The sequence below is a fragment of the Coccinella septempunctata genome, chromosome 8 (genome assembly GCF_907165205.1).
Source record: "Coccinella septempunctata chromosome 8, icCocSept1.1, whole genome shotgun sequence".
Classification (NCBI taxonomy): domain Eukaryota; kingdom Metazoa; phylum Arthropoda; class Insecta; order Coleoptera; family Coccinellidae; genus Coccinella; species Coccinella septempunctata.
In genome coordinates, this window is record NC_058196.1 from 30,127,195 (window position 1) to 30,149,792 (window position 22,598).

The window sequence follows — 22,598 nt, forward strand, 5'->3', positions numbered from 1 at the left end:
GTTTCCTTTGTAGGCATTACTCGCCCTTTAAATAAATATTTCGACAGATTCGTGATAAGTCCGGATTATCTCAGTTCCTACCACAATATTTTGAGTCGTAGTTGCGATAACTGATAATTCAGGAGTTAATCTTTGCTCCACTGGTGTGGAGTTATCAGTGAATTAGAGGATATGGTGAGTAGAGGTCGTTGAGACAAAGTGAAATGTTGTGTTCCATCGCTCAATATGAGAATATATTTTCTTGCTACAAACAAGGAAAAAATGGTAAGTATGGCACAGCCTTTAGTTACTTTGAAATTCAATTCGTTTCCTCTGGAATATGTTGCCTTCTTTGATCTGAACAAATTTTTTTAATCAAGATTTATTTGCTCAACATTCAATGTTTATCCGAGTTTTAATAACCCAGGATAAGTTCCTGAAGGTAAATTCATTGATTTATCATTAATAATAATTATTTATCGCCATATCTGACAAGCACAAAATTTCTTGAAAGAGAACCGAAATTCTGGTAAATTTCAACAAACTCCAAAATTGCTGAAACGACTCTGACCCAAATCGATACAGCTTCGGATGTGCGAAATTTCATATCAATAGATTCAGAATTGCGAGCTTTAGCGTGCCCACAACAATTTTATTGGAAAATTTAATGGCCGTATGCACCGTTTCATTAAAAGAGATTAATTCCTTAAAAGTCTTTTCTTCGTAGAGATTTTATGCTTAAACCTCGTTTAAGAGCTTAATCTGAGTTTAATGAAATGATGCATACGGCCATAATAAATAACTCAGAGACCGTTTCTCCGATTCTCACCAAAATCATGCTTCTTAAAGCTCTCGATCTGCATAATCCTGTCGAAACCTCGACAGCTTCAAAATTGCCACTTGTACCTTAGCCACAACAAAGCGCGCGCTAAGCTGCATCCACATTATGCCGCTGTGTGCTGAGCGGCTTTGCCGAGCGGCAAAATTTCTTCGGTAAAGCCAGAGACACTTTTCTTTATGGGTAAAGGCATCGAGAGAAGACGCATCCACATTAACATGAGTGTACACAGTCTAAATTGCAACTGAAGCTACTCGAGGCCAATGAGGCACAACGGCTTTGCCGAGTGGCCTTGCCGTTTGGCATAGCGGCATAATGTGGATGCAGCTTTACACGCAGAGAAATTTTGTGGCCTTTAAGCTCCGCATCAGGAGCTGGCGCAACATATGTTTAAATGAAATAAAAAAATTGTCATAAAATCTTTATTCTACTGAAATTTGACGTAGTCATTTCGAGATTTCATGTCGTCCTCTTCAATTTATCCAGATTTTTGTTCAATTTCTCGTCCGCCTGAGACGATTTCCTCGAAGATTTCCTCAGCGGCTGTACGAAAGATTTCGATTGAAAACTTTTGTTCTCCGCGATTTCCTTCTGCGTCAATAGCGGCGCGTGCGCAAACTGAGCCAAATTACTAAAAACAAATCGAACATCATTAATCGAAGAATTATTTAAAACTTCTGATCGTGGAACTATCGACTCCGGTTCAAAATAAGTGAGAAACCTTGAAAGAGAAGAAAGCTTGAACCTTCCCGACTGTCAAGTTTCCGTTGAAGACCAACCTGGTGGTTTTTCTGAACTTGTCGCCCGACGGCTTCCTAGTCTTGGACTTGTCCCTCACCGGGATGAAGAGCGGAGGCTTGGGGTTCCACGTTTTCGACGGTTTGGCTTCTTGCACTTCGGTCCCCTTGGACCTAGAGCTTTTGCGATTGCCCGACAGGGTGGACGTCACGTCCAGGAGGGTCTTGGAGGACTTCAGGGTCGAAGTCTTGGAGCTCCCCGATTCCCTGGGTCTGACCTGTTCCTTCTTGGGCTGCCTGTTGAGGCTGTAGCTGTTGCTGCTGCGTTTTTCCTGTACCTGTAAAGGTTCGAGTAGAGGAAATAGGCTATTATTGGTAGATGTTCATGGTTCATGGTCTTACGGCAGGTTTATTCCTGAGGTAGAGTCTACTGCCCTCCGGGCTTTTGGTTGTTTGCTCTAGTTTCAGCTTGCTAAGGTAGGGCAGATGCTCGGATCGATCCTCGCAAAATCTGCAGGTTAGGTTAGGCATTTTTTAGAGAAGTCTACAGGCTTGTAAAGTATCTCAAATTACAGAAGGTGAGAATTTTCGTGAATAACTTTAAACCGATTCACTCGGTCTATTTTACCTAATGGAGTCGAAGTAGACGCTCTGCAGCAGTCTCCTGGCGTTTATCCTTTTGTCGGGATCGTACTCCAGCATCAGCTTGAGCAGACGCTTCGCGTGTTCGCTGAAATCCCCGAGCAGACACTGGAGTCCCGTTCCCGAAATTTCGGGGAAGCAGGTGCAGTTCCTAGACCTAGAAAGTGACGATTACTTCCGTACGTTTGAGGGGAAACTCACACACTTGTTCTTCAGCTTTTCCAGCAGTTTTCCGTTGGGCGTGCCTAGGATAGCATGAATCTTGTGCAGCTGATCCAGCTCGTTGGAGCCAGGGAAAAGGGGCTTCAGGCTGAAAATAGTGCTGGATTAGGAAGGGGGTAATATCGGCTTTTAGACCTGCCATCTTCTTCGGGAAAAAGCATAACAAATATCTCATATTTTTACGGCTTCACTTGAAGCTTTTGGCGATGGAAACAGCAGAAGAAGCCATTAAGAGCAATTCTGATATGTTACCTCAATAATGCCCTTTTGTGCATGTTCTATTGAACAGGGCTAAACCGCAAGAGTTGATTTTTGCTCAACACTTACGTCAGCATTTCGTAAAATACGCATCCAGTTGCCCAAACGTCCATCTTGGGTCCGTAATTTCCTACTGTCAGCAAACATTCTGGCGAACGGTACCAACGAGTAGATATGTACTCTGTGTAAGGAGGCTCGCTGTATATGCCCCTCACCGAACCTAAATCAGCCAATTTTATCAGCTCACCCTGAAAAATCAGAAATATCAGATGACTGATACCTTCATCCATTGATATAACCTCCAAAATAATCTAATGGCGTAAAGTTGGTACTGCGAATTTTGGGGGATTTTACTTACTGAAGTTGTCATCTTGATCAGGATGTTCTCCGGCTTAACATCTCTATGAAACAGTCCGTGGTTATGAAGATGAGTCAGTCCTTTCAGAATTTGGTACAGGAAGAACTTGACTCTTGTTTCAGGAAGCCTCCTAGATGCACGACAGAAAAGATTCCTTGAGAATTTGACTTCTACATTTATCTAACTCTCCCAAAAAGTTGAAATGCTTTATTATCTCAAACAATAAGAGCTATACACTTTGAGATAGCTTGCTTCTTGATTTTGACAACTGTATCTTACCTGGTACGGTTTTTCAGCAAATCATACATGCTCATGTCCATCAATTCGAAAATGAAAATGGCTTTTCCCGTCAAATTTTCGCTGAAAAGTAGCATGGATCAGAACCTCGTTTTGGGCGGTTTCAATATGACGTACTTACTAATGAAACTCTAACAAATTCAAGACATTCTGATGATAGGGAATTTTCTGTGCCGCTATGATCTCGGCGCAATTTAACACGCCTTCGTTACTGAAAAAATATTCAATTTTTTACGTTTGTTATGGCTCGAAATCGAATCTGATATAATAGTTTAAAAGCGATTAATTTTTAGCTTCAGGTCAGGGTATAACATCAAAGGCGGTTTATTTTTTAGTAATATCGTCGTATATATGCATAATTTTGCATTGAGAGGCCAACATAGTCTATAAAAATTCTGTATCTAATTGATACAAGCATGTAATCGGTACTTTTAGGCCATTTTAAACAATTTTCGTGTCAATAACTTACGATTTATATGATTTTTTTAATCTTTTGGCAGCGAAGCATTCTCCTGTCTCCCGATTTTGACATTTGAGTACTTCCGAAAAAGAACCTTCCCCAATTTTCTGCAGTACTTTGTATTCTGCAAAGGAAATGATACTATCAGTACGCATCTCGAACAAGTTTCATCTACTTACTGCTTTGAAAATTTGACATTTTTCCTAAAAACTTTTATATTTTCTATAATTTTGAATAATGGAAGAAAATGTCAACGAGTTGAATGACTGAAAAACGAATTGATGGAATTGAGTTGTTAGGGAAACCTATGGGAAATAAGAAATGAACACCTGCGATTCAGGTGAAGTGATGAAATTTGATTGTTCATCTTGGGATCTTGTAAGAATAATACGAACTGATCATTGTATTGGATATTGCCTTTCAAGGATTTTCACTCGAAATGTGGACAATGAAAAATTTTAGACTCATTTGAATTTACCACTGAGTGATTTCTGCTCACGACTCACAGTCGCTAGATTACTAGAATCGTCTTTCACAACGATGAGCCTAGAGTTCAGCTAATCAAAAATTACAAAATTTTCCAAAACCTTCAATGAGAATAGTGTGAAAGGCCCCTTAGATTAAAGACCACGTGCGAACATCACCTAATTCCTAACCTAACAAACACGTGTCAAATTTGGCACATGTCAGAAATAATTTGACAGTAGTTAATATGTGCGATTGCTGCGATTTAAATTAACGATTTTTTGCCACTTCTAAAATTCTCATTCCCAATTTTCATTTTCACAAGTAACGACCAACATAACACATTGCCGAGTCTGACAGTGCCGAAAAAAAAAAGCAACAGTTTCTCTCTGTACTGCTTCGGCATCGTCGTTAGTTCTTTGCTCCTATTTTTGTTGAAACTGCAAAACTCGGTTATATTGAATGTTAGAGTGAATTATCGTTTATAATATTCCCTTCAACATTGAGTGTTCCGTCTCTCAGATTTCGATAGAGCCAAAACCCGAAAAATGGGAGAGAATAACGCTGATACCACATCTGAGTGCGTAGCCGAATCCCAGATATCCCAAGGGTGCGATGGACCACCACAGATACAGAAGAGAAACTACCAATCTTTATATGGTAAGTGTTTGGGGGTGAGTTTTCCTTCGAAATTCCAATGTTGAAAATGTTATCATTGCTTGTAGATACACAATCACATGCTTATCGCAGTACTCCCATCATATGACCACACAAAAAACATTCAACATAAAAAGCTGGTTATGCTAGTTCTGCAACATATGAAGAAGTACCAACTATTTGACAAGAAATATCTTTTGAATTTCAAAACAAACTTATTCATTTTCAAAAAGTTTTTTAGGAATACTTGATTATAATACTCATGCCTGAGCGATTTTCAATGATGAAATGAAAAAACATTTCTGTGGAATAACTTATCATCAACTAAAAATGGCAAACACAGATTTGCTTCATATCAAATTGTCGATAGTTTCTTGACACAGAAAAAAATTGATATAATTAACAATTTATATTTGAATGTTTGCCCCTCTATCAAAACTATTTATTTTGGAATGCTTTGACTGTTGAATTAATTTATTTGTAGTTTCAGTTTCCTGACATTCTAATTTTAAACACACACCATAACCATTAGTGAATCATGCATTTTCTATGTTTCTCCTTGATTCAAATAACTCCGGCTATGGTTTTTGCTCTACGATGGTCAATGACATTGATGATCGATGGAATGTTTTTACCTCATGAAATTTCTTAATATAAGCTCATTCTGTCAAGAAAGTAGAATGCTAGTAGTTCATGTTTGATTTGAGCTATAATCTAGTAATGAGTAGAAACCGTATTTCAAGTCTTGTTAGATAATCTGTATCATAGTAATGTATTGTATCTCAATTTCAACTTTGTAGACACTGTCTATCTTTTAGTCAAGGTAGTAATTTTTTTAACATTTTTTCCTATACAGGGTGTCCCTTTGGGAGTGCCCATAAGAAGTTTACTGGGAAAGATAAATTGGACTGGGTAGGTCTGAAAACTGAAAATATAGACTTCTAATGGACACTCCCTATGGAAATTTTACCTTTTGAAAGCGACAAATTTGGCAAAATTTTGGTGGTTTTTCTTTTATTCTTTCATAAATTCAATTTCTTTCACGTTTGTCTTGCGCTAAGGAAATTTCGCAAATACCTTACTTAAGATTAAAATTCGGACTTCACATTATTGTATCATATTGGGAGGATAGATTCTTTCAACACTTCTTAATTTCTTTCGGATCTGTGGAATCGCCTCTGAAAGGCCCGTGTTAAGCAAGGGGGGCCTATTATACAGGCTGACCTTGACCGCTTTTTCAGAGGGAACCACGACAGAGACAGAGAAACCGATTAAGAAGCACAAGAAGGTGAAAGTGAGCGATCACACGGTAAAGAACCCTGTCTCTATCTTGAACGAAATGTACAAAGGGCTCAAGTACAACTTCATCCAACAAAAGGGCCCATCCAACAACCCCATCTTTACCGTTGAAGTTGAGCTCAATGGTGAGAAATACCAAAGCCAAGGCAGGTCCAAGTCGTTGGCCAAACATCGCGTAGCCAAGAAGATTCTGGAGATTCTAGATCCTGCAAAATTCTGCAAGGATGACGTTGACAGCGGCTTTGGATCTGAAGGAAACGGAAGTATTGGAGGCGGTGAGTTGATAGAGATCGCCAATACCTCGTTCTGTCGGTCTGTTACGTTCGTTCAGTGAAGTAATGAGTCCTGGGGTTTATGTATGATGTGGTGAATTATGTTACTAAACACTGATATTACTGGAAACATTGTAAGGTATTCCCCAAGGTCCATTTCTAGGTCCGATAGAATATTCTTCTAAAGATTATTTTACAGTAATGGATGGAAGAGGAAGATACAGAATCTTTTTGGGAAGCAGTGGAACCAATGGAGTTAAAAAAAGTTCCTAAAGCTTTTGAAGATGACAAACTGAAGAAGATACAATGGAAATGGCTTTTTCCTTTTGCACATAACGCTATGTGGGGTGAGGTACTTAATATTCCAGCCTTACATTGGGGGGATTGAGGTTCATTTCAAAAAGCGAAATATTTCCCAAAACAAATTCTACATTTTGAACGCGCCACTGCAAAATTCATCAAGGCAAAAAAAATTATATGATCGATTCAGATAATATTTTTGTCATTGAATAAAAATTCAGTATTAAAATTACACACTCATGCATTTTTTCACTAACATCATCTAACATGCTTTTGTCGTCAAGCAGGCTATAGAATTTTGAAGGTTAATATTCAGTGTTAAACGTTATGCTATTTAACACAACATTGCAAGAATCTGCTAGCAATTTTCATTGAGAATTTTCGTATCGGAAATTACCCTAGAGATTAATAATGTCATTTAGTTGTAAAGATGTTTAAAAGCTTAACTCCCCATATCTTCAACTTTCAAAATTCTCTACTTGACGACAAATTTTCTTGAACACACCTTTTCCTTTTAGCAATTTCGTCGTACAAATCATAAAATTGATATTAGCTTGCTCATTAACTTTGTGCATCATATTGTAGGTTAGTGGTATGAAAATGTTGTATGTTTTGATCATTCGTTTACACCACCTGCTTCTAACAATTTCTTGCATGCTTTATTGTGATGAATGTCTTGTTAATTGTAAAGATATCCTGAAGGTTTTCTAGTATTTCATAGAATGAAGTTGGTCTGTATAGTGAATTGTTATTATATTTGTAAAAAAAAAATCATTCTGAATTCTTGCTTTATTTATTGGGTTATAAGGTTTTTATGAATGATTTTAAAATCGCAGTGGGCGTCAATTTTGAAATTTTGCGATATTTAGTTCGAAACACAGCGCAGAGAAAATCGCAGTCAACTGCGATGTTAGAATCATTTATAAAGACCTTAACGACTCTATGGTCTGCTTAGAACTATCTGTTTGAAATTTAATATAGGTTTTCTGTCCCGAAAACTCAAAAACATGGAATGAAAAAAAAATTCATTGTAGAAATTCCTATTGCTTTCGGAGTTACACACTATCATATTTCCGATAACACCACAAAAACATCAATCACTTCTTAAGCGTATTTTATCCTTATAGTATGGAAAAAGGCTGACAAAAAACCCCATGATTGGCCAAATACACACAAAAACAAGAGGTTTATCCAGTTTCGGCTTAAAAACCTAGGGTTGCCTTTTAAAGAGCTCAACTACCCTAATTTGAAAATGAATATTGACCAGCATTTTCCAACAAAATACAAATTCAGAGAGAGAAAACTTTGACCAGTCAAACGGCTATCGATCGAGCAGCTTGACTGGTCAATAAAGTTTTTTCTCTCTCCGTATATTTGGCAATTCTTGGTCGTTTTATAAATAAGGAAAGCATAATTTTGAATTAAGGAATTTTTCCGCAGAGGATTGTAGCGAACAAAACCCCGTGTCTGTCCTGAATGAACTACGTTCCGGCCTGAAATACGTAGTCATGGAGCAGCACGGACCATCGCACGCTCCAACATTCAAAATCTCGGTTGAAGTGGACGGACAACAGTATTTCGGCGTTGGTAGATCGAAGAAGCTGGCCAAGTGCGCGGCCGCCGAGGAGGCTCTGAAATCCTTCATACAGTTCCAGAACAATAAGAGGCTAAAGAGAGGCCCCGACAGCACCAATTGCGACTTCAGCCTGGACCAGTTTGAAACGAAAAAGAAACCGGCCAAAAAACTGACCCCAGAACAGAAAGGCCCCGTCATGCAGTTGAACGAGGCCTTTCCAAACGCTGAGTACGAGTGTATCGACACCGAGCGAGATCTCCAGTTCAGATATGAGGTCACAGTTCAGATAAACGGCAGAAAATTCTCTGGTACAGGTAAGATTCGATGGCCAGCTAACCTAACCTGACATAACCCAACCCAACGTCATTCCACAATTTGACAGACCTAACCTAAACCTAAACCATAGACTAAAACTAAGATAATCTGTCACCTAACGAGCATGATATGCTAGTGAATAGTAGTTCATTAGTCACAAGTCATTTATTAATATAATAATCAAGGAAACATGTAGATTATGATCACTTTTTGGTGTATAGGAAAAGTTTTTATCCTTTCATCATTGGCGTGTTTCAGGCTCAAGCAAAAAATTCGCAAAGAAGGCTGCTGCGTCAACGGCCTTGATGGCACTCTTAGATATACACACTCCGGTCATTAACAACACATCACCAGGTATAAGAAGGACTAACATATCTGCTCAGGAGCAGGAAAAGGCGGATCACATTGGAAGGTCAGTTGTGTGCGGTTAAAAAAGTTTCTCAAGTGGTACTCACGTTAACTTGGGTTTATCGTGTCCGTTGGGGTGTACCGTTTTTGGATTGGGTCATTCTGATGAATTAAAAAGAAATATAAAATGAGCCAAAGCCCCTACCCTCCATTTCGAAACATCTTTTAGGGGTTGGCGTTTTCTATTTAGCTTGTTAACTACCTAGGTTGAAGGCGCTTTTTATACGCAGTTTTGAAGCTGTTGTGGATTTTGGTTGGAATCGGTCCAGCCCTTCAGAATTGTCAAATTTACCGGAATTCTTGTGTGGAAAGGTCTGTAAAGGAAACTGTATGTTTGAACTGGAGGGCGGGTGGCTCTGACCTGTTTTATATATCTTTTTAATTTTTAGATGGCGCCCAATAAAGGTTCAATGAAGAAGATATTCCTCATGATTGGTGGGGAATACGTAAGTGAGTCTTAGTCTTTTATTGATCGTGAGATCTAAGTCTGACAGGATTTTGTGTTGTTATTTATAGGAATCCTTTTGTCTCACATTTTGTTTCGTTTCTTTTTAAATTTTATGGTGTTCAGTCTAACAGAAATTATGGAGTTGTTACAACTTGTCTTTTTAGTTAGTTTTTTCCTTCAGATTGTTTTGAAAGTTGTGTTTGATAGAATTCTTGAATTTGTGTTTTGTCTTAGAGACAACTTGGGTCCAAGATGCCAAGGAATTTCCTACAACTGGTAAAAAAGCTTCATAATGAATTCGTCATCTCAAGTTTCGCGTTATTCATAAATATTCATAAACTGCGCCTTGATAAATGATAAATTCGTTTGAAAATTTCTCTTTCTTAGTGGTAAAAAGTTCTTAAAATCTTTGAGTTGGCAGCTTGGACGGAAGTTGTAGTAGTGAGATTTTTTTTTTGTGTGGGATCTAGAAGACTGGTCGATTTTGTTATCACTATTTCAGTGGAATGAAATTCGTTGACGTTTATCTTCATAATCATCAATATAAAACAAACATTTTTGCAAATGGATATGGATAATCATATTGCTTTACTTTGTCATTGCTCAGCTCGAAAAAATCATAGGAGGAAGTTGGAAAATCTGTGGTCCTGTCTTCTGACAGTAAATGTCACGCTAGGTTAGGTTAGCAACAACTGACAAGCAATGTCAACTTTTATGTTTCACAAAGGAAGAAAGGGAAATGTAACACCTTGATTTACTTTGTGCTTAGCAAAACGAATAAAAGCCAAAAATTATCAATAAATACTAAATAAGAAGTGCTTATTCTGAATCGATTGTTTGTTCTATTATTTCATCTCTTTTATATGCTTGTTATAAAAAGATCAAAGTGATAATGAAATCGACCCTTCCGTATGGGCGCACTAACTCGAGCTCCACCATAGTTCAAACATGATTCTTGTGATTCAGGTTGGTTAACGAAAAATTTATGAATCTGATGGCCGACGATCTCATGCACGCGAAGCGAAAGGTACTCGCTGGCGTCGTACAAATGAAAGGCGAAGATCTTTCTAGCGCGAAAGTCATAGCTATCACCACCGGCACCAAGTGCATCTCGGGCAGCTACATGAGCATGAACGGCACTGCACTGAACGATCTACATGCCGAGATCGCTGCTCGACGATGCCTCATATCGTACCTGTACGATCAGCTGACGCTGTTGCTTTCGCCAGGTGAGTGGGTAGGAATTTGAGGTGGTCAAATCGAAACGAGACAGAAACGATCGGCGGGGAACTGAACTTTCACGAAAAACAAGGTAAAGGAAGGAGTAACTTTCGTTTTTTTCGGCGAAAATTTATTTATGTAGTTGTGCCACATTTGTGCCGACTTGTGCCAACTTGTGCCTGAATTTTTCTGAAGAATTCACTGCCACCAAGTTTGCTAGTTGCCTGGATTTACAGACTATACCAAGAGTTAAGTCATAAGTGAGAAACTTTCAAGCTTGCCGAAGTTTTCAACGATAAGCAATTTAACAATCAGCATAAACGTAACTTTCTCGTATAGTAGGGTCCTATTCAGCAAGGGATTTAGCTTGATCTGGGCCGTAAGTATTGGTTGTCTCCCCCTGACAGTTTCTTTCGGTTGTTTTGTCTCGTTTTGAGTTGAGTCGATGTTTACGCCTGCTCTGCAATATTTGCAGAGGTCTGTAGGTTGTGAGTTGAACTTTATCAGCTTCTCTTAACCGAGAACAGCAAAATTAGGTATCTGTTGTCTCGTTTTCGATTCGATAGTTATAAATTACATCCTATAATGGTTGAGGAAACAAGACCTAAGTGAAGATGGGTGTTCTGCCCATTTACCCTTTCATCCATAAGTTGCATTGATTTAACCTCGAGCCCGTTCTTTAGAAACCGCTGAAGAATCCATATTTACCGGTGACGGTAAAGATTTCTACCACCTGAAGCCCGAAATCGAGTTCCACCTGTATATTAACACAGCACCTTGTGGAGATGCTCGAATATTCAGTCCCCATGAGGACGCAATAGGAGGAGACAAACATCCTAACAGAATATCCAGAGGACAGTTGAGGACAAAGATTGAATCCGGAGAAGGAACCATACCAGTAAAGTCTCATTCACCGGTTCAGACTTGGGATGGAGTTTTACAGGTGAGTTTTCAGCATGAAACTTGCGGAATCTTCGTTATTTCAAACGGAGCACCCTGTAAAAATGAATAAAATTGACTTTGCGCCAATGTCTCATCCATTTCAAGCATTTTCCAACGAAAATAATCGAATAAAAGTGAAACCAGCAAATCGAATCTTCGGAATTTAAATTCTCTACCTTTTTTTGTATTGTATTTTATATTATAACCCTTGATTATTTCTTTAATCAATGGAAATTTAAACGTTTTGGCAACATCAATTGGTTGAATTAGTTTTTGTCCTGACATTGTGTAGAGGGAATGCTTGTTTCCCTCATAACGACCTGAACTTTAAAGGATTTTCAATATTTCATTATTTTACAGGGTGAGAGATTACTCACAATGTCTTGTTCAGATAAAATATGTAAGTGGAATGTCTTGGGAATACAGGGATCTTTATTATCTAACCTCATCCAACCGATATACTTCAAAAGTGTAGTCTTGGGCAGTCTGCTACACGAAACACATTTGTACAGGTTAGTGATCTCGTTAGTTTTCGAAATCTATCTCTTTAAATCTTTTTATTTCTGTTTAGGGCTATTTACGGACGAATAGAGAACGCCCTTCAAGGGCTGCCGCCACCGTTCATGTTGAATAGGCCGCCGGCGTATCTCATAACCTCAACGGAAGTGCGGTATCCCACGAAGGCGCCTAGCTTCGCTGTGATCTGGGTATACGGCGACGCCAAAGTCGAGATTGTGAACACGGAAAATGGCAAATTGGAGGGCGGCGGCATATCAAAGCTCTGCAAGAACACGCTGATGTTGAAGTACCACAATCTGGCCGTGAATTTGCCGCTTGAGAACTCGTTGCCGAACTACCAGTCGAAAGTCTACTGCGAAGCGAAACTGGCCAATGAAAGTTACCTGGTGAGTTGTTTTTCTTGTGAAACGCTTCCTTTCTCATGCATTGATACTATTTTTCAACTATACTTCATTCACTTTTATTTTAGCAGTCGGTTGGCCATGGAAATTTGACACATTTCACTCTGTATAGTACGAAAATGTGGGGTTATGAAGCTTGTCAAAACATTTTTGGGTTTCAAATCAACGCTATGTTGCCCATTCTACGTGAAAGTTTCTGTTATTACGTATTTTATCACAATGTCGAATCTCTTCGGAAAATATGTGACGAACATAATTGAAGTTTATACAAACTGATTGAAGGCATACCAAATTGTTATTTGCAATATAAGAGATCAGTATAATATCATAATATGCACTAGCTTGAGGAGAGTTAATGTTCGATATCTTCAGTGGCTCACATCATTTGTAGATTTCAAAAATATTAACCCGAAGATGAAATGAATATGATGCAGTGGTTGGGAATGAGTATCTCCCGACGGAATTAACAGATAATTACAAGAATGTTGAATTCTTCAACAAAAATCATCTTGTATCAATATAAGTAAAAGGAATTGAAGGAAGTTTCAAGTTAAGATGAACTTCACCTTTGAACAAAAATTTCACATGAATAAACAAGTAACATGGCAACTTGCGCGTATTCGGGGCTATTCATCTTAATACGTTGATGTAAATAAAATAATTAGGTATTTATTAGTACCTTAAGACATTTACATTGTATAGGACAAGTCAAATGAAAAATAGAAAAATCCATTTTAGGGAACTCATTCTCCGATGACATTTATCGAAAATCCTGTAGTAAACTTCTCGCATTAATTCACTCAAACATAAAATTCTCAAATGCCACCACTTTTTTGGGTCTCCCAATAGAAGGAAACTCTTCGTCATCCTCTTCATTCACAATCTTTCTGATTGTGGAAATATCCAGCTGAAATATAAGTCCTTTAGATTCAGATGAAACATTATATAAATTCTCTTACATTGAATATGTTCGCTACCGTCTAACGTATTATGGATTTTAGAATATTAGGTTATAACTATTTGAATGAGCGGACCTGAATTCTAAATAGCACTTCCTGAAACCCTGTCTCTTTTTTCAATCACTTTCGGCATTTTCGTAATAAAAATTTATATTAGTTGTGGCAACGGCGTTATGACATTAGCGACATTTCATGAGTGCCAACCTAATTTCGTTCTAGTTACAAAAACTTGAGAAAATTATTTCATGGCCAACCGACTGCTAAAATAAATTTGAATGAAGTATAGTGTATGCCATTATGTTATTCTTGATGTAATTTTTTTTCTCAGGTGGCGAGGAGAGCCCTGTACCAATCATTCCAAAAGGCGGGGCTAGGCAATTGGGTAACGAAACCTATCGAGCAGGATATGTTTCAATTACCGGAACCCAGCCCCGAAATAAAGGATGAGAGCGGAGAACCCGCGGAAGCCGCGTTTCAATTTTAAACCATACAGGGTATTTAAGGTCAACCGTAAATCCCTTTTCCGATTAGGTTAGATAATGTCCCAGATTTTGTCATTTATTTTTTTTCTGACTTTAATGATTATTAACCTGTCTTAAGTGTACAATATTGTTTCTGTGATTTATTAAAGTATTGCATTATCTTTTATTGCGTTTCGTTTTTACCGGCCTCGATGGCCGACTGAGTACCATGTCATGGTGATGAATTTTACAGAAAACATTTCTGTCAATTCGGAGTTCCTCTAGTGGTCGAGTTCGAAAGTTTGATATTGAAACTGAAGCCGAAGAAAAAGTATTCTGTTTACCTCTCGAAATAATGTTATCTTTGATACAAATGAGGTTTCAAAGAGAAACTTCTAGTTCCTCAAAATCTTTAACACAAACAAACCTGAGTTCAGTTTGTTTCAAATGTGAACAGAAAGAATCAGGAGCTAATATTATGGCCAGACATCGGACGTCAATTTTCAAAATTTCATCACTGCGGATATGAGAAGTATATAGGGTTGTTCTGAGGTTTACCGAAAACGACACAGCCTTTTACTCGTTGCACTCCAGGGAGCCTTTCAAAGTGAACTGGGAATTAAGAAAAATAGATTTTCAGTGCCAGATATATCCGAAAGTATGCTATGACAATTTATGTCTTCGAACAGTCCGATTGTTATCATGCAAATTTCGAGTCGGTGTTAAGATACGGCATAATTTTTTGGCAACTCCAACTTTTCGGGAAATGTTTGAGGAAAAATCATCGTAGATCTGAATCTGATACTTATTCTAAAAGAGCAGCTCTTCTAGTCATAAATCTGAGAATTTCATCCATCTCGGCGCAACCGTTTGGTCTTGACGAATTTTCTACTGAACCTATTTTTTTCAGGATTTTTCGCAGGTCAGCTTTCGAGTCGTTTATCTCTCAATAAAAGCAACCGTAGATGGAAATGTGATTCATATTCTGAAAGAACAACTCTTCTTGTAATAAATCTAAGAATTTCATCCATGTCGGCGCAACCGTTCGGTCTTGACGAATTTTTAACTGAACCCATCTTTTTCGGGATTTTTCAAAGCTCATTTTTCGAGTCGTTTATCTCTCAATAAAAGTAACCTTAAATGGAAATGTGATAGATTTTCTGAAAGAGCAACTCTTCTAGTAATAAATCTGAGAATTTCATCCATCTCGGCGCAACCGTTCGGTTTTGACGAATTTTTAACTGAACCCATCTTTTTCAGCAACCTTTCTAGTAATAAATCTCGAAATCTCAACTTTCAATACGCGTATCTCCCAGAAAAATAATCGTAGATCTGAAAAGTGACAGCCTATCTGTCCACTTGTACATATATAAAAAAAGGAGTAGGGCCTTTGAATATTTGCTGCATCATTTGATTGATGCGAAATCCAACATGGCTATTTTTGAGTTAATTGCTCGTACGAATGTGGCAGTAACAAGGTACTGATTGGGACACGATGTAACTTTTTATCTGCATCTGGTTTGATCCATTTAATCACGTATACTCGAGTCCAGGGTCACTAGACCACCCTGTTTGTTCAATTCCACACAACAAAGGATGAAGACTTACCAATAACTAAATCAACTCGTTTGAATGGGATGTTCGCCATTCAAGCAGCAAATAAAAATAGGAAAAAGCACGAAAATTCACTGTTTTTCGATTCTGCACTTGAGGGCATGCATAAAAAATGAAGTTGCAAGAAAATTGAAGTTTAAACACTGTATTCACTATTGAAATTGGAAAATGTGAGGCAGACTCAGATGGCATTGAACGAAATTTGGAAGAATATCGAACATATTGGCTCTTGAAACTTATGGAGATTATGATTATGAGCCTTAAGGTTCAAACAATCCAGCCCACATGAAATATAAGAAATACTGCAGGTTTCACTCATCAAAATAGAACAGTGTGACAGTATACCTAGCGTTCTCAGTAGATACAAAGTCAGTTGGGAAACAAACCAAGCTTTTCTAAAAAATCAGGCTCCTGCTGTCCCTGTTTTCCTTCTTTACTCTAGTTTGTACACGATTTGACCAAGCTACCGACTGTAAAAATAGATGGGCGTTTCGATTTTGATATGTAACTATGTAGTCTTCGACTTCGTTCACTATTTGAATTGCCCGCCATTGGGGAAACACAGTACTGCCACCAATAAAACAATAGTTTGACAGCTGTCAGTCTAAGACTTGGTTAAAATGGAGCCATGAAGAGTACACCCTCCATAAATGGAACAATACACGAAAAAGTAATGCGTTTTTAAGCAAAGCACTCCTAAAGCTTTGAATCCCGTCTTTCTACACCATCTGCAATTTTGTTGAGGGATTTATTCTTTATATTTATCTATCTTTGTCTTTCTTCGTCTCATATTACAAAAATACCACCGAACAGACTCTAATTTCCAGCCACCATGTTCGATGAACTCCCAACGAGTTCCTTTCATCGAAATGATCGATTTCTCAATTTCCAAATCGAGAAGCAACCAATCTCTCCCCTAGGCCATTCAATATGGCGGCCGGACGTCTCGGCAATATTCCCACGCGGACAAATCCATCAATCATAACTCGAAATTTCGATAGGAGGTCGTTAAAACCACTGTGATAGCTGCCAAAAGTGCAGAAAAAGAGCAATGATTGAATCATCAACCAGCAGATATGTCCACCGGCCATCTACGAGGAGGGCCAAAAATGTGGCCGGCGGACGTGTGGAGACATACGTCGTGTGGGGCAGAAAAAGGTCCACTTTGACTGGCCACCGCACAGGACGTGTGTGACATTCTGTCCCACAGTTTTGCCCGATCTATGCTATCGATAGCAATTTTCGATTTTCGCATTTTTTCTTGCTAAATTGTGCTTGGGTCTTGCTCCTTTGTCAATTCTACGGTTAAAAATTGAAAATTAGATATACAGAGTGGGCTAATGAAAGCGCTCTGTTAGATCAGCAGTCCGAACCTGCCCCTAATTATAATCAATAAACGGCTCTTATAAAACAGCCATATTTCTTTCAATACCTATATCGATCTAATAAACGTGGATGACGTCCTGTAACACCTGCTGGCGGTGCGACGTACTATTTTACTACCACGTTCGGTGAGGGTTACCGCCAAAGCTCAAACGTTGATATCCTTCTTTTCAAGGTAGACAATAACGCAGTAATTATTATGCTTTCGGAATAGAAATTGAATATACATTGAATGCGTTGTAAAGACCCTCGTTTGATGAGCGTTTTTATGGCTATTGGTTACTTATTATACCAAATATGTATACAGAGTGTCTCAAAGATGCGTCATCCTCAATAGCCACTCATACAAATCATTTTCGCAGAAGTCTTGGTACTGTTTCTCTTTTGTGAAAGAACAAGCACACCCCTCCATCTTCCCAAAAAGATGGAGTCAGTTGAAAATTAGTCAAGTCCGAACAGTTGCATCGTGGTCGATGATACTAGAAGAGTTGCTCTGTTAGAATATGTATCAAATTCAGATCTGTGATGACTTTTCTAGGAGAAACGCGTGTCGGAAGTTGATTCTGTAAAAATGCCCAAAAAGATGGGTTCAGTTAAAAATTCGTCAAGATCGAACGACTGTACCGAGCTCGATGAAAGTTTGGTATGAAAACATAGGTTTTCGAACACGCTGAATCTATTGCGAGCAATTTCAAGAGCCTATCTCCCTTCATTTAGATTTTCATCTTGGAAATGGTATTTTCAAAATTTTGCAAATTTCAATCTGCGATATCTCCTGTTATATTCCTCTGATCCAATTGGGATTTCCGGTTCTACAGTCAGCGTTGCCTAGGCTTCCACTCTAGCACAAAAACTCAATTTCGAAAATATCGATTTTTTGGGTCAAAAATGAGCAAGGGGTTAGACCCCCCTAAAATGACCTATTTGCTACTCAGTCTAAAAATCAGGGTGTTCTAGTACTGTCTTAGGATATGGAGTGCAAAGAATTTGTTTTGGAGATTCTAGAAAACCAAACAGTCGATGATCCAATAGAGAATTGCACTCCAGAGAGCTCTTCGAAGTCAACTCCAATATGAAAAGTGAAAAAACAAAAAAAATTATTTTCTCCTAAACTGGGCCAGATATTTGATATTTTGGTATGAAAATATAGGTTTTCGAACACGTTGAATCTATTGCGAGCAATTTCGAAAGCCCATCTCCCTTCGTTCAGATTTTCATCTTGGAAATGGCATTTTTCAAAAATTGCGAATTTCACTTGAGAATTCCTGAAGACCGAACGGTGGTACCGAAATAGATGAAGTTCTCAGATTTATGACTAGAAGAGTTGCTCTTTTAGAATATGTATCACATTTAGATCTACGATAATTCTCCTGGAAGAAAAACTACTCGCAAGTTGACCTTCGAAAAATTCCCAAAAATATGGGGTCAGTTAAAACTTCATCAAGACCGAACGGTTATGCCGAGATGGATGAAATCTCGAAATTTATGACAAGAAGAGTTGCTCTTTCAGAATATGTATCACGTTTAGCTTTTTGGATAAATTACCAGTGTTTTCTTGGCTGAATTCTGTATCGCGAAGGGAAAGAGTCCTCGAAGTAAAGGTCATATTCCCAACAAGGTTCATTTGTGCAGTACAAAGCCATGACTTGGCACAAAGTCTCTCAATACAGTCCCGATAAGTGATAATAACGAACAATACATGAAAATAACTCTAATGAAATCTGGCTAAGCCGCTTTCAACCCGTGACTATCGACATCGATCGATGTTCAATAACAGCTTTACACTTTCATGAGAATTTCTAGGAATTCAGACTGTTCGCCTTCGTTGATACAGGTGTTCCAGAAACATTGACCCATTTGAAAGGGCCTACTAGAGAAAAAAATCGATTTGAACGCTACTGCTTTCAATCGAAATTAGATAGACAGTAAAAAGAAAGTTCGAGGATTCGAAGAATTCAGATCGAGTCAGGAGACGATTAAAAAGGTCGTATATCACGACTAATTGTACAGGGTGTTCCTTGATAACTGTCAAACAGTTAGAAAGCCTATTCAATTGAAAAACTCCCTTGTTTCTTGCAAATTTTTCATGAAACGCAACATGAAGCTGAAAATGTGATAATGTTAAGTCGTGTATGTTAGGTTGCGTAACTCTAGTTTCTCAGGAGTTGTTGTCCCGGTTGCTGGCGGCACCCTGCGGCTCAGAAAATAGATTTTTCGACTGTCAATCACAAAAAAAAGGTTTTTATGAAACAAAGTAATTATATTACTCAATATATTCTCCTCTTAATTGGATATATTTATTACAACGAATCTGCAACGTCTCTAGACCTTTAGAAAGAAATGTTTCTTCTTGCTCTGCAAACCAGACCTCCACAGCTTTTATTACCTCTCGTTGGAAGAAAATATACGACCTTTTAACATTTTTTTCAGTTGAGGAAAGAGATGATAGTTGGATGGAGCCAAATCTGGTGAATAAGGGGGTGTTCTAGTAATTCAAACCCTAAATCACGAATTTTTTGCATGGCAACATGAGATTTGTGTGCAGGGGCGTAGTCCTGCAAAAACAAAACACCTTTGGATAGGTTTCCGCGTCTTTTGTCTTTAATTTTTTCCCGTAGAGTGGTCAGTAATGTAAATATTAATCTCCGGTTATTGTTCTACCATTATCCAGAAAATCAATCATGATTACTCCATGGCAATCCCAAAAATTCGAAGCAAGATTTGTTCCAGCAGATTTTTGGCCACGAAACTTCTTATGTCTTGGAGAACCAGAGTGTCGCCATTCCATCAATTATTGCTTTGTTTCTGGATCGTAGAAATGTACCCAAGTCTCATCCATAGTAAAAATTCGGTTTGAGAAGTCCACATCGTTTTCAAATCGAGCACAGATCGAACGCGATGCTTCTATCCTTGCACGTTTTTGGTCAACATTCAAACATTTGGGGATCTATTTTGCAGCAATTTTTCTCATGTCTAAATTGACGTGAACTATATGATGAACGCGTTCGTGTGAAATATTCACTGCTTCAGATATCCGTTTTAGCCCAATTCGACGGTCTGGTAAAATCATGTCATGAACTGCATCGATATTTTCGGGGACTGACACAGAAACTGGCCTTCCTGATCGGTCATCATCTTCAATGGAAAATTTACCTCTTTTGAAGCTTGCATTCCAATTTTTCACGGTCGCATACGAATGACATTGATCACCAAGGGTATCAGGCATATCTTCGTGAATCTGCTTACCTCTTAACCTCTTCAAATACAGGTACTTGATGATGGCTCGATACTCCAATTTTTCGATTTTCACAATTTCGGTGGACATCTTCCTTCTTTTAATTTATTGCGTAACTCTGGTTTACTTTTTTGACCGCAACTTCACACTGACACTTCTAATGAGTTATTGTTCGTTGCTATGGTAACGCAATATTTTTTTTATGCATAGAACTGCTCTAAGCTAACTAGACATTTATCAATACATCCTCGTATTGATTTTTGCTCTTGATCACTTTTGACCCAAACGGGGCAACAATATATTCAACTGCCGGATGGGATGACTCTTTCCACCCTTTCCAACACCAAAAATCAGGTGACTTCCCCTGTTTTTTCACGTAGAATTGGCTTGAACAATAGAAAACATAAGATGCAATTTGAAAATCTTGCGTTTTGATAAATTCGATTTGTTCAACTTGGTGATGTTCTCATAAACACCCTGTACTTTTTAGATCCAAACAACAAACAATGTTATATTACCAAATAATGGAAAAATTGAAAATGATGAATATTTCTTGAAAAAAAAAACCTCCTCAGCAAAAATATTTCCATTTTCACCATTTTTTTCATGAAAATCCCAATAACTCATAAACCGTTGATTCTTCACCCAAGGTGTAGACACTGTTTAAATTGACATCAAATAAGCTATCTAACAGCGCAAAGATACTGGGTGTGCCATTTGAAATAAGGTTTTTTCCCTTGAGTTGAATATTCGTTCTGCGGAATTCTAATTTTTAAATTAACTTTTTTTAATGAGGATTTGGGTGAACTTTCTCTTTTAAAATGAGGGAAATACAAACTACAAACCCTACTGATTCTTCATGGTCATTTTCCCGATCGCGAGGAGAGACATTGACGATTCTTGATACTTTTTGTACCTCGGGTAGTACAGAATGGGTCTAAAATAAATCGGATAAGAAGGCATGTAGGCCATTTGAGAAGAAGCAGAGGAGAATTGCAACGGATCTTCATTCCTGCACTTAACCATTAGGCATGTCGCTCAAAAAAGGGGGATTAAAAGAATTTAATTATGTCTAATTGGTAGCGGCAGTGACATGTCGCTAATTATTTCTAGAAAAATAACGTTGTTCTATTGGAGGTCTGAAATAAAAACGCTCCGCCGAGCTGGTACTAAGGACGTTGTTCAAACAATAAATTAGATAATTGGAGGTATGGGGAGTTGTTGAATGGCCAGCAATTGAAAAATAATAAAAATGTCGAAAATAGCATTTTCCGACTTTGTTGAGCTCAATCTGGCCTTAAGTCCCGTGCGGAATGTAATGGGTTTGTTTTTTTCCCTGCTTGCACTGCAGTGCCGTATCTTGAGAAAATATTATACGTCGTAGGACTTCCTTTGCCGTTTTCAACAATAAGAACAAACAATAAAGTCATGGGAGTGGTGGAGACTCCAAAATTCCAAGAATTTTTTATCATTGGGGCTGGGGCGGAGTTCACTTTTACAAAGAGTACGTTTCTTAAAAAAAAACGATGATTAATACCAATTTTCTCTTAATAATACATGACAATCTACAGTTCGAGTCTCTAACTTGGAATAAATCAGAGATAGTTGTTTTGTTGTGAATATTCTTCTTCAACATGTCGATAACTATTTGAATTGAGCTCTTTATGAGAAAATGTATCATAACAACGCAAGATTCCTGAGAAAAATTTTAAATTATCGTGATTTGTATGGATATACGAGGATGTATTGATGTCTAGATAGCCTAGACCAGTTCCATGCATAAAAAAATATTGCGTTACCATAGCAACGAACAATAACTCATTAGAAGTGTCAGTGTGAAGTTTGAGGTCGAAAAAGTAAACCAGAGTTACGCAATAAATTAAAAGAAAGAAGATGTCCACCGAAATTGTGAAAATCGAAAAACTGGACTATCGAGCCATCATCAAGTACCTGTATTTAAAAGGGTTAAGAGGTAAGCAGATTTACGAAGATATGCTTAAAACCCTTGGTGATCAATGTCCTTCGTATGCGACCGTGAAAAATTGTTCTGCAAGCTTCAAAAAAGGTAAATTTTCCATTGAAGATGATGACCGATAGGGAAGGCCAGTTTCTGTGTCAGTCACCGAAAATATCGATGCAGTTCATGACATGATTTCATCAGACCGTCCAATTGGGCTAAAACGGATATCTGAAGCACTGAATATTTCATACGAACATGTTCATCATGTAGTTCACGTCAATTTAGACCTGAAAAAAATTGCTGCAAAATGGATCCCCAAATGTTTGAATGTTGTCCAAAAGAGTGCAAGGGTTAAAGCATCGCGTTCGATCT

At 38.1% G+C, this 22,598-nt stretch overlaps 2 protein-coding genes across 5 annotated transcripts; one reads left to right on the top strand and one right to left on the bottom strand.

Moving 5' to 3' along the window:
• The first annotated feature begins 116 nt into the window (after positions 1 to 116).
• On the top strand, positions 117 to 14,216 carry LOC123319391 (double-stranded RNA-specific editase Adar). Of its 2 annotated transcripts, XM_044906319.1 has the most exons (10): positions 118 to 264; positions 4,779 to 4,916; positions 6,155 to 6,487; positions 8,225 to 8,674; positions 8,934 to 9,087; positions 10,498 to 10,760; positions 11,436 to 11,695; positions 12,055 to 12,206; positions 12,266 to 12,599; positions 13,902 to 14,216. In XM_044906319.1, the coding sequence occupies exons 1-10, from the start codon at positions 204 to 206 to the stop codon at positions 14,055 to 14,057; spliced, it is 2,301 nt and encodes a 766-aa protein (XP_044762254.1). In that variant the 5' UTR covers positions 118 to 203; the 3' UTR covers positions 14,058 to 14,216. The 2 variants fall into 2 exon arrangements, with proteins under 2 accessions (XP_044762256.1, XP_044762254.1); XM_044906321.1 differs by lacking the exon at positions 6,155 to 6,487 and having other exon boundaries at positions 117 to 264.
• LOC123319392 (MAPK/MAK/MRK overlapping kinase-like) lies at positions 1,226 to 4,112 on the bottom strand. Of its 3 annotated transcripts, none has more exons than XM_044906323.1 (11): positions 3,971 to 4,112; positions 3,801 to 3,915; positions 3,453 to 3,542; positions 3,314 to 3,394; positions 3,035 to 3,164; positions 2,746 to 2,924; positions 2,402 to 2,506; positions 2,183 to 2,347; positions 1,957 to 2,065; positions 1,597 to 1,892; positions 1,226 to 1,448 (listed from the first exon to the last, which is right to left on the bottom strand). In XM_044906323.1, the coding sequence occupies exons 1-11, from the start codon at positions 3,987 to 3,989 to the stop codon at positions 1,277 to 1,279; spliced, it is 1,461 nt and encodes a 486-aa protein (XP_044762258.1). In that variant the 5' UTR covers positions 3,990 to 4,112; the 3' UTR covers positions 1,226 to 1,276. The 3 variants fall into 3 exon arrangements, with proteins under 3 accessions (XP_044762258.1, XP_044762257.1, XP_044762259.1); XM_044906322.1 differs by having other exon boundaries at positions 2,183 to 2,353; XM_044906324.1 differs by lacking the exon at positions 3,971 to 4,112 and having other exon boundaries at positions 2,183 to 2,353; positions 3,449 to 3,542; positions 3,801 to 3,848.
• Positions 14,217 to 22,598: the final 8,382 nt, after the last annotated feature.

Coding starts and splice junctions, on each gene's coding strand:
- LOC123319392 (XM_044906322.1), bottom strand. Junction 3,543..3,800: donor TTAAAAAAATCATATAAATC/GTAAGTTATTGA, acceptor ATATTTTTTCAG/TAACGAAGGCGTGTTAAATT. Junction 2,354..2,401: donor CTGGAAAAGCTGAAGAACAA/GTGTGTGAGTTT, acceptor GTCACTTTCTAG/GTCTAGGAACTGCACCTGCT.
- LOC123319391 (XM_044906319.1), top strand. CDS start 204: ATGTTGTGTTCCATCGCTCAATATGAGAATATATTTTCTTGCTACAAA. Junction 265..4,778: donor CTACAAACAAGGAAAAAATG/GTAAGTATGGCA, acceptor TCCGTCTCTCAG/ATTTCGATAGAGCCAAAACC. Junction 8,675..8,933: donor CAGAAAATTCTCTGGTACAG/GTAAGATTCGAT, acceptor GGCGTGTTTCAG/GCTCAAGCAAAAAATTCGCA.